Source organism: Anolis carolinensis, chromosome 6 (assembly GCF_035594765.1).
Source record: "Anolis carolinensis isolate JA03-04 chromosome 6, rAnoCar3.1.pri, whole genome shotgun sequence".
Lineage (NCBI taxonomy): Eukaryota > Metazoa > Chordata > Lepidosauria > Squamata > Dactyloidae > Anolis > Anolis carolinensis.
In genome coordinates, this window is record NC_085846.1 from 49,494,346 (window position 1) to 49,505,906 (window position 11,561).

The 11,561-nt window shown below is 37.2% G+C and overlaps 1 protein-coding gene across 6 annotated transcripts in view; it reads left to right on the plus strand.

Moving 5' to 3' along the window:
• Window positions 1–6,829, plus strand: part of grb10 (growth factor receptor bound protein 10) — a 119,853-nt gene extending 113,024 nt beyond the window's left edge. For all 6 annotated transcript variants that reach the window (XM_062957534.1, XM_008112941.3, XM_008112942.3 and 3 more), the window contains 2 exons: window positions 1,042–1,135; window positions 3,308–6,829. In XM_062957534.1, the coding sequence (XP_062813604.1) occupies window positions 1,042–1,135; window positions 3,308–3,454 (241 nt within the window). In that variant the 3' untranslated portion in view covers window positions 3,455–6,829. The remainder of the gene's footprint in view (window positions 1–1,041; window positions 1,136–3,307) is intronic.
• The last annotated feature ends 4,732 nt before the right edge of the window (window positions 6,830–11,561 follow it).

An 11,561-nucleotide genomic window follows, 5' to 3' on the forward strand; every position in this document is an offset into this window, starting at 1 on the left:
ATATAGATATAATTATGTAAAGAGTGGTATCTGGATAGATATGAATATATTCTTGCCTACCTATATATAGGGCTTGCAAATATTACAGGGGAAATGAACAAACAAATATATATAGACATGTCTAGATAGATATGAATATATATATATAGCTTGCAAATATTGTAGGGGAAATGCACACACACACACACACATAGAGAGGATTTGCAAACGTTTCTAGGGAAAATGCATATGTGAAATTAGTATCTATAATTAGAGAGATATATATATAGCTCTGCATTATCGATATAAGCATTGAATGTTTGCCTGTTACTATGTTGGCAGCTGACCTAGGTCCCCATGGGGAGATAGGGTGAGATCCAAATGAAGTTGTTGTTGTTGTTGTTGTTGTTGTTGTTGTTAGATTATTGTTGATACCATATTGTTTTTGTTGCCCCTACTTTTCCACTTATTGTTTTTCTTTGAAATACGATAAATATTCAAAAACATTTAACCTACTGATACCTTGATTAATGTAATTTTATTGGTATCTATTTTTATTTTGAAATTTACCAGTAGCTGCCGAGTATATACGGTAGTTGTTTTTGTGCTGGTTTTTTTGCACTGTGCTAGTTATTTATTCTCTTGTTTGGATATACAATGAAATAGGCGAAGATGTATTTTGTATTGCATATTAAAGCATTTTAGTACACAGATTTTAGAAGAGCAAAAAGCTACACTTTTAAATTGAAAAATGAGACTTGTAACTAACTACTTGGGTTGAGGAGTTTTGGCAAAGCAGCTCCGATTTACTTTGAAACCTTTTGCATGCAAAGCATATATTTTCCAAGGATCATTTCCTTAGCGCTGAGGCATTATATTTCTTGGTCTGCCTTTGTAATTTTTATTTTTATTGTTGCTGTTATAATTTGCAATCATTTCACAATTCTAAAGTATGGATTACTTTAGTAATTGTGAATACATTTAGGTTCAGATTTATACAAAAAAATTATATGAGAGTACTTCTAGTTAATTTAATAAAAAACTTATAATTTTCCTCCCAAGGCTATTTCTTCTTCGGGATAGCCAAAGTAATCCAAAGGCATTTGTACTCACACTCTGTCATCATCAAAAAATCAAACATTTTCAGATTTTGCCGGTAAGTATAGCAATTGTTTTAGCATTTGCTAAGAATTTCTCAGGAGCCTGTGTTTATTTTTGGTGGAAGAACTAACATTATAACATGTAAACCACAATTAAAAAATATTTTTTTAGTGCCATAGTTAACAGAAACATGAGAAAAGTACTGTACAAACAGTCCCCGAGTTACAGATATCCGACTTACATCCAACTTCTAGTTACAAACGGGGCTGAGACAATAGGAAGTTAGAGGAAATCTAACTCAAAATGCAATTGTCACAGGGGCATAAAATGGGATGGACTCTTCTGAATAAGGATACAGACAACAAAAGAAAAGTTACAGAGGTTTTAACACTTCTGTATTTTATCCAAAACTTTATCTGTCACACTCTTTGCCTGGCCATGTGTTGCTGTGGCTTATGGGAATAATTTGTTGGCCAGGTGGAATAGCAGTGAATAGCCTTGCAGCCTCAAAGCCTGACCGTTTTCTGGAGTAACTGAGTAGCAACCTCAGTCAAAGAACTGCTTTGAAGCCTGGCTACTTCCTTTGTAGGGGAATCATTGTTTGGCCAGATTGAATTGCATTGAATAGTCTTGCATCTTAAAAGCCTGGCTGCTTTCTACATAGGGCATCCTTGCTAGGCCAGGTTGAATGGGATGGCATACCCTCGTGGCTTCAAAGCCTGGGTATTTTTCATTTAGGGGAAATCTTGGTTGGCCAGGTTGAAAAGCACTGGATAGTCTTGCTGCTTGCAAGCCTGGCCGCTTTCTACCTTGAGGAATCCTTGGTTGACCCGTTTGAATAGCAATTAATAGTCTCAGTGTGGCAGGTATGAATGCTGCAATTAGGCACCTTGATTAGCATTTAATGGTCTTGCAGCTTCAAAGCCTGGCTGCTTCCTGTCTGGGGGAATCCTTTGTTGGGTAGTGTTAGCTGGCCCTGAATGTTTCCTTTCTGGAATTCCCAATTTCCCTGTTTTCAGAGTGTTGCTCTTTATTTACTGTCCTGGTTTTAGAAATTATATTGTTCTGTATTATTATACCACAGTAATTACTTCATATTATATTTATAATCTTATATTACCTGCTTAGAAGTGGATTATATGAAGCCCCTTCTGAACAGCTGTATAAAATCCACACTGAAGTGGATTATATGGCAGTGAGGACTCAAGATAATCCAGTTCAAAGCAGATAATATAAGATTATAAATGGGTAATATAGCTGTGTGGAAGAACCTTGAGTCTACACTGCCATATAATCCAGTTCAAATCAGATAATCTGTATTTTATAGGCAATGTGGATCAGGCCTAAGTGCACTCTGCCTGTGCCCTGGGCGCCATTATGGCTGGGGGAGTTGCTAGGATACGAATAGCGGGGCCTAAGGGCAGCGGGGGGGGGGGGGGGGGGGGGCTAAAGGCAGCAGAGCCTACCTTTCTAACTGGCAGTTAGGGGGAGAAAGGCTTTTCCTCATCCTCTGTAATTTGGACTATTTTTCTAGGCTGAAAGACATATTTTGGATGACTATGTCTTTTGTGGCCAAATTGGTGTGATTTGGTTCAGTGGTTTTGTTGTTTACTCCATTGTAAACTCTCAAATTAAGAACAGACCTACAGAACCTATCTTTATTTATTTAATTTATGTACCACTCTTCTTGCCTGTAACCCTAGGACTTCCTGTATTTACTCAAATCAAAGATATGAATTGAAATATGTAAAGCATTGTCTATCCCAGATTACTAAAACTCTTGCACTCAGGATAAGAATAACTGAAAGTGGTCTGTAAGAGGAGGAAGACAGGAGAGAAATGGAGTTAATCAAAAATATGAAATGTGATATTTAGATGGTGAACTTCAGAATTGTTTTACAGATGATTTTTTACTCATGAACACTTCTATAATTTAGCCTTAGCCTGAGATACTTCCTGCGAGTTAACATCCTTCCCTGAAGCTATTTTCTATCTAACCTTGAAGTAATTTATTTTTATTTACTTTATTTATACCCCACCTTTCTGCCCGTGGGGACTCAAGGCACTAACAATCCCACACTTTGGTCATAGTTTAAAAGTGCAATACAAAAGTTTTAAAAAATTAAATAATACAGTGTGGATTATAGTAAAAACAGATTAAAATATAATAAATACACTTAAAATAACCTTTAAAACTCTGTTTGTATTTATGTTTTAATTTCTCCAGTGTGAAGATGATGGACAAATATTTTTAAGCCTTGATGATGGGAGCACCAAATTCACTGACCTAATTCAGCTTGTTGAGTTCTACCAACTCAATAGGGGAGTGTTGCCCTGTAAACTCAAACACCACTGCATCCGTGTGGCCTTATGACATCTGTTCAAGTCCATGTTGAAGACTGGCTTTGCCCACAGACTGGAGTTGCGAAAGAAAAAACGTACACGGAAGTTCACGCTGGGGCATTGGCAGACTTGTAGTTGTCCTTTAAAATACATATGCACCTTGGCACTCAAAAAGGGATCATTTGAGCTGGTGCCAGCAGACTAAGATTTTGCTGGTTTGTGTCATACCTGAGCATGATTGCTGCAGAATGTCCCAAGCACCATTCTCCCTCCAAAGTTGTAAAATCACTAAACAAAACTGGAAACTGTCCCTTGGCTGATCCAATTAACAGAATCAAGTTGGTGAAGCAAAATAATTGAAAAAGAACTCTTGCCCTGGAAGAATCTTGACAATTTAAATTTTAGTGTGTTTACTTTTTTATTGATCACTCACTATTTTTGTCTATGTTTTGCACTCCTCTTTTTGGGATATTGCATGTGGTCTGTATTAGGAAGTGATTCAGCTTTTAAATTTACACAGAATCTGTGTATCACTCAGTCTTGTGTGGTGTTCATTTGCTACAGCTGAACTAGGATCCAGATGTCTGACCTTTCTGCAGACCTCAGGTGATGTTCTTGAAGGAACGATATCAATGAAAATCTGAAAAAAACAAAAAACAAATGCCACTCATATTCTTGAGAGGAATGACTTTTTGATCATAATAGCTGCGGCCTGTAGGCAGTACTTTAGGGCTGGACAGTTATGCAAGGTTTTAATAACCCCATTCACAAATAGTCTGGACCTAATCTAATCTGGGTGGGTTATCAGTCAACCCTCCATTCTACAATGGGGGGTTGGGGGTGGTGGAGGCTCTGTTACTTTGGGTGTGGAAAAGAAGAGTTAAGTGTTCGATTTGTTATGGCACAAATTCTGTGTTTTTATTTTTAGCAGTATTTCTTAATTTTTCAGATTTTATCACAGAGCAGATAGTATGCTGCACAGCTTCGTAAGCACATGAGATCAGTACTGCCCTCTAAGTGTAGGCCAAAGCTTACATTATGCGTGTGTATGAATAACTGTGGACATAATCTATCAAGGACTGTCAGATAGCTTTTCAGTTCAACAAAAGAAATATATGTAAGTACCACTATTAGAATATAGAATAATGTACAATAGGACTGGCAGTTTAATAAACTGAAACTTTTATTTGGAGGCTAGATTTCCAGCCATCTTGACCAGGCTGGGATTCGTTATTGTCACTTTTGTCAATTGATACTTGTGGATATATGCACTAAAGAATTTGTGCCAGTACAGTGGGCCTTCGGTATCCGCTGGGGTTTGATTCCAGAATCCCCTATTGAAACCCTAATCTGTGGATGCTCAAGTCCCATTATACACAGTGACATAGTAAAATGGCATCCTTTTTAAAATAGTAAATAACTCAAAACAAGTTTCGGAGGACCTGTGAAACAGCAAGAGGCTATTCCTCAAATCATTGCCTGGCCAAATCATGGTTTGATTTTTGGAATGTTTTAGATATGTTTTCAAGCTGTGGTTTGTTGAATCCGTGGATACAGAACCTGTGGGTACTAAGGTCTGATTGTATCTGGCAAACTAGCTTCTTCTTGCTTCAGTCCTGGTTCACCTATAATGTTTGCTCTATAATCTTCCACCTGATAGATATGATTTCCTGGCTATAATTTGGATAATTTGGGTTTAGGTCATAGACAAGTGGTATCTGTCTGTATAATCATGCTGGACCAAATACTGTTAATTCCACATACCTGTGTTCATGGACTGTGTTACATGGAGAATTTGTACCATCTGAACCAGGGACATTTCTTATTAACGTTATCCCATATTTACATATACATAAATGCTCTTTATTTCTGGTCATAGCATTAAAGTAAAATCACCATTCATGACTGTGAACAGTCCAGTGTTTGTACAGTTTGGATGGTTTATAAAGCAACCTAGGATTTTTCAGAATTAGTGTTTCAATTTGAGTGTCTTTTCGCTGTGTCCAACTATTATATAGAATTAAACATAAACAATTCAATTAGAGTGATTATCTTGTCTAATTAATAGCCCATCTGAATGGAATTTTTAAAAATTCATAAAATATTTCAATGGTCCTGAGAGTAGCTTAAGATAATGCAACCAGCTTGAATAATACATATGAGCTGAATTATAAATGGTATGGAAACACTGTATTTTAGTTTATGGGGCACATTTTAGCAGCCTTTTGCCATGAAGTATCTACATGTATGATAAAGAAACTTGATCTAGTTTTTACTGCAATCTTCTTGATTTTATTTGTACATATTACATTTCTAATTGATCTTTTTGTCAATGTTCTTAAACATCAAATTAAGCTAATTTAAACCTCCAATTTCATCCAGCATTTTCTGTTCCAGCTCTCCTAAAAGTGATCGATATAAATTTAATACTCTCGCTCACCACTTTTTCGATAAGATCAAGTAGAATTTTAGAAATATAAGTGTTTATATGGCTTAATTCCATTAATGCAATACCCACTAATTGTTTCATATTTATAAAACTTCCATCTTTATTTTATTTGAGAACAAAACATTGACTATCATGATCATGAATGTAGATTGCTATTTTTATACACTTTCCCAACTTTAACCACAGCAAAGTGGTGGCTGCATTACTTGAGCATACCATTATTGAGCTTCCCCTTCCCCCATTTTTTTGGCTGGAAATTAAAATTTGAAAACCCTTAAATATTTCCAGCAGATAAAGTTGGTTGGCAGCTTAGAAACCAAGGACTGAAGGACATTTGACTTCCTTTTTTTTGTTTGTTTGTATTTAAATGACATGAATGTAAAGAGGGATGCTCAGGGTTGTTTTTGGAGCCTGTTGAATTTTGCTTATTTTGCCTGTAATTTTTTATTTGCTAAATACAATATGTCATGTAGCAATCTTGGAATATGTTGAGAAGGAAAATGCCAAATCATTTGGTAATTAAAAAATGCTAGGTAAGTTAAATTGTTGTTGATGGTTTTTTAAGTACAGCTTTTTTATTTGTTGAAGTAATCTTGAAGAAACATGTGCCTCCGTTTTGAGATGTTTTGTCTTATCTTTTCTGCACTAAGTACCTGACCATTTTAACCAATCAATGCACCTTTCCAGTGGCAAAACTTGCTTCTTATAAATTATATTGTCAGAAGGCAAGAATTTTAACTGCAAAATGGAATGAAAGTGTTCAGGGAATGCAAAAGTATTAACGTAAGAGACAAAACCTCATGCTCCTTATACATTGCTTCACAATGTAAATAGCTCTTTCCATTGTTCTTTCTTTTGCTAGTGAACTTATTTGTAATCTTTCAGGTATTTTTGTACAAATGAGGGACTGATTCTCTTTCTTGTAATTAGAAATAAACATTCATACAATTGTATTCATTTTATATTGCAGATTTTGTTTTCATTTTGCGATTGGAGAAAAAGCTAAGTATATAGGTTACTTTTTTCAAAAAAAATGTGAAGGTTTGAAGGCAAAAGCAACAAACATTACTTTATTCAGTATTATCTTCTACTGTAACATTTATTTGGATTATATGGTCAATTTATGAATACATTACAAATCCCTTCCTACAGCTATTCAAAAACTCAGGCAACTATATTGATCTGTTTCAAATGACCAGCTCTGGCAGGTTTATGCTTCACCACAAAGAGCAGGGGAGCCTTCAGTGGCGCAGTGGGTTAAACCGCTTAGATGCTGAACTTGCTGACCAAAAGGGTTGGCACTTCAAATCCAGGGAGCAGAGTTAGCTCCTGCTATTAGCCCCAGCTTCTGCCAACCTAGCAATCCAAAAATATGCAAACATGAGTAGATCAATAGGTACCGCTTATGTGGGAAGGTAACGGCGCTCCATGAAGTCATGCCAGCCACATGACCTAGGAGGTGTCTACAGACAACGCCGGCTCTTCGGCTTAGAAATGGAGATGAGCACCAACCCCCAGTCAGGCACGACTAGGCTTCATGTCATGCTGGTACTCTGAGGCCAGAGCAAAGAAGGGGAGCCAGGAAGATAGTTCCACCTTATCTCCTGTGCCATCATTTGGAGGCCCCTCCCCCCCCCATCACCAACTAATGCACGAAGCAAAGATCACCAGCATTGAAGCGATGCTCCTACGCCATCAACTCCGCTGGATTGGCCACGTTGTCCGAATGTCCGATCACCATCTCCCAAAGCAGTTACTCTACTCCGAACTCAAGAACGGGAAACGTAATGTTGGTGGGCAGGAAAAGAGATTTAAAGATGGGCTTAAAGCCAACCTTAAAAACTGTGGAATAGACACTAGGAACTGGGAAGCACTGGCCCTCGAGCACTCTAATTGGAGGTCAGCTGTGACCAGCAGTGCTGCGGAGTTTGAAGAGGCCCGGATGGAGGGCTTAAGGGAGAAACGTGCCAAGAGGAAGGCCCGTCAAGCCAACCCTGACCGGGAACGCCTTCTACCTGGAAACCGATGTCCTCACTGCAGTAGAACATGCAGATCAAGAATAGGTCTCTTCAGCCACCTAATAACCCACTTACAGGTCCCCACGGCTGGAAGACCATCATCTTTGAACTACGAGGGATCGCCTAAGTAAGTAAGTAATACACACACACACACACGCGCGCGCGCAATGTAATATAAAATAATATATAATAATATAATATATTGTGTATACATATAATATTGATAATAATGTGGTAATGTAATACAATATAATAATAATAATACAATATAATAATATTATATATTATGTATTACATGTAATATTACTAATAATATTACAGTATAGTGGTATAGTACAATATAATAATATGTAATGCTAATATTGTGTTATGTTAATAATATAATCTATTGTATGTACATATTATTTGTAAGCCTCTCTGAGTCCCCTTTGGGGTGAGAAGGGCGGGATATAAATGTAGTAAATAAATAAATAAATGTCAGGGGGAAATCTTTACCTTTACAAAGAGCAAGTCTTTAATGAAGCCATAGGCATCGCCAATTCCAAAGCAAGCTTTCACCAAAATACTTCGAAATAGAGCAAACTTAATTCATGCCAATACAGGCAGTCCTCGAGTTACAAACAACTGATTTAAAAAAGACTCCTAGTTAAGAACGGGGGTGAGACAACAGCACATGAGAGAAATCAACCCCTCGCAATGGAAATTCACTCTTAAAAGAGTTATCATGGAGAAAAGTTACTAAACTAATCTTTATCACCAGTTCTTGTTTTCACAATGAGCCATTTTTTTTTTCAAAATCCAGTTATCCCAGGGACAAAAAGTGAAGCGAAATCTTCTGAACAGGGGCACAGTCAGCAAAACAAATATCACAGGGGTGTTAACCCTTCCCTATGCTATCCAAAGCTTGTGTGTGTGTGTGTGTGTGTGTGTGTGTGGCTGTTCCGACTGACAAACAAATTCAACTTAAGAACAAATCTACAGATCCTATCTTGTTCATTGCTTGATAACTTGGGGACTTCCCAGGGCTGTAGCTTGGGGGGGGGGGGGGGGTTAGGAGTTCACCCCCCCCCCAATCTTTTTCAGGTTTTTTTTAAAAAACTGGTTTACTCATGAATGTTTACTGGTTAACCCCCATAAGTGTCTACTGAAGTTTATCTGTCTTGAGTGAACACTGAAGTTTATTGATGGAGCCTGGTTTCTAAATTATTTTGCATTAATGATTCTCTAAGAAAAGTTTAATCCCTACCCGTCACGAATTTTTTTTCTGGCTATGGCCCTGGGACTTTGTTTACACGATAAAGATTATATGAAGCTTAAATGTGTTGCATTAAAATCTTATAAAGGCTTGGTTTAATCTATGGTTTGCTAGTAAAACTGAATGACCGTGTTGCGAAAGGAGGCAGTTCTCAAAAGTGTGTCCCCAGCATGAAAAGTTTGGAAAGCCCTGCTCTAGAACATTTATTTCCTCCTCATTTGTGTGTGTGTGTGGGGGGGGGGGGGGGTTCTACTTCTCTTTTCAGATTCTTCTTTCTTGTTCTTTTGCCTTCCTTCTCCATTCAGTGGTTCTTTCCCTTTGTTCTTACCTTTCTCTGGGGCCTATGGTTTCCAAGCTGTACTTTAAAAAGTGTCTTAGCACAGGCAAAACTCAAGCATCTGACAGGCTCTTTTCTTGCCATTTTGTCTGGGTGAGCTATACGTATTGTGGGAAAATGTGCTCATTGTCAAATGTTTACAAAACAAGCCCTCCATAATAGAGCAGCACTCTGATGAAAATGCCTCGAGGGTCTCCCTGCTGCTGTGGTGACCACCAATCCTTGGTTTTGGTTCTGGTTTGTCCACTCCACCAATGCTTTCCTACCCTATAAGATGATGGAACCAATCTATGTCTGTGACCTTACCATCCAGTTTTTCTCAAGATCTTTGGTTCTCTACACTAATGCAAAGACCATGGGAAATAAGCAAGATGAACCTGAACTCAGCACAGCAATCAAATATGATATAACACCTGGAACTTGGTTGGATGAGTCTCATAACTGGAATATAGTAACAGAGGTGTATAACCTATTTCAGAGAAATTGTGGAAGCCAGGTTGATAGCATCTGGATAAAAATTAAGTGATAAAGAAACTACAGGGATGTTATTGTGGGGTTCTACTACAGACCATCAAGAGAGACTGAGGACTTTCTGGAACAAATGATCACACATTCATAAAGGACAAATGTAGATTTCAACTATTTCCACTCCCACTAGTAGTGGGAGATTTCAACTATTCTGATACTTGTTGGAAGTCAAGAATATAAAGTCCAACAAATTATTCACTTGCCTTGCAGACAGTTTCATGGTCCAGATCAGGGGTCCTCAAACCTTTTAAGCAGAGGACCAGTTCATGGTCTCTCAGACTGTTAGGGGGGTGGAATGGACTATAGTTTGAAAAAAACAACAAATGAATTAGTATGCACACAGCACATATCTTATTTGTAATGCAGTGGTGCTGTTCAAGTGTATCATATTTGTAGTGCCAAAAATGAAGAATAATTTTAACAAACATAGACATATCAGTATTTCGATGGGAACTGTGGGCCTGATTTTGGCTGAAGATGTGTCAACAGTGTGGTGCAGCAGCTTTAGAAGCCAATGCAATTTTAGGCTTTATTAATGGTATGATAGTATTTAAATTGAGGGAAGGTAATAGTTCCATTCTATTCAGACCTCCCCTGAAATACTGTGTCCATTCTGGGCACCACCGTTCAAGGATATTAACAAGTTGGAACATAGAAATGTGGCCAAAATTTGTTGCTGTTTGTTAAACATACAGGATTTTCATACTTCCAAATCTATTTTTCTATGAAAACCACATTTTTGACAACATAATTGCTACTGGACATTATCCTCTAACTAGAATATAAGACATAAACAGAAACTTTAAGCTTCCAGAAGGTGGCAGGATTGGGAAGCTGAATTGCAGAATCTGTGAATAATACCATTAAATAACAGAGCTGACTAAAAAATAAAGGAACATAAGATTCTTTTCTGGATGGAGGATAACTTTTATCATCAACCCATTTACATGTACAGTAGAGTCTCACTTATCCAAGCTAAACGGGCTGGCAGAAGCTTGGATAAGCAAATATTTTGGATAATAAGGAGGGATTAAGGAAAAACCTATTAAACATCAAATTAGGTTATGATTTTACAAATTAAGCACCAAAACTTCATGTTATACAACAAATTGGACAGAAAAAGTAGTTCAATACGCAGTAATGTTATGTTGTAATTACTGTATTTACGAATTTAGCACCAAAATATCACGATATATTGAAAACATTGATTACAAAAATAGCTTGGATTATCCAGAGGCTTTGATAAGCGAGGCTTGGATAAGTGAGACTCTACTGTATTTAATATTAACCAATTCTCATTTAATTGTGTGAGCCTCGTGATACTCAGGCCAATCACTCTCAATGTTTCTGACTGTGATTTTTATATAGAAAATGAGGGATACATAAATGAGGAATAAAATATGGAAGTGCCTCTGGTGTTATAATGGTATCACATGGATTGCTATTATATAGGAAAATTATGGAGAGAGCAAGAGAGAGCTGTAGAGCAATGCAAAGAAATAAATTAGTTCATTTTGTGTGTTTTTTATTCCTGATACTTTCGCTTCAAGT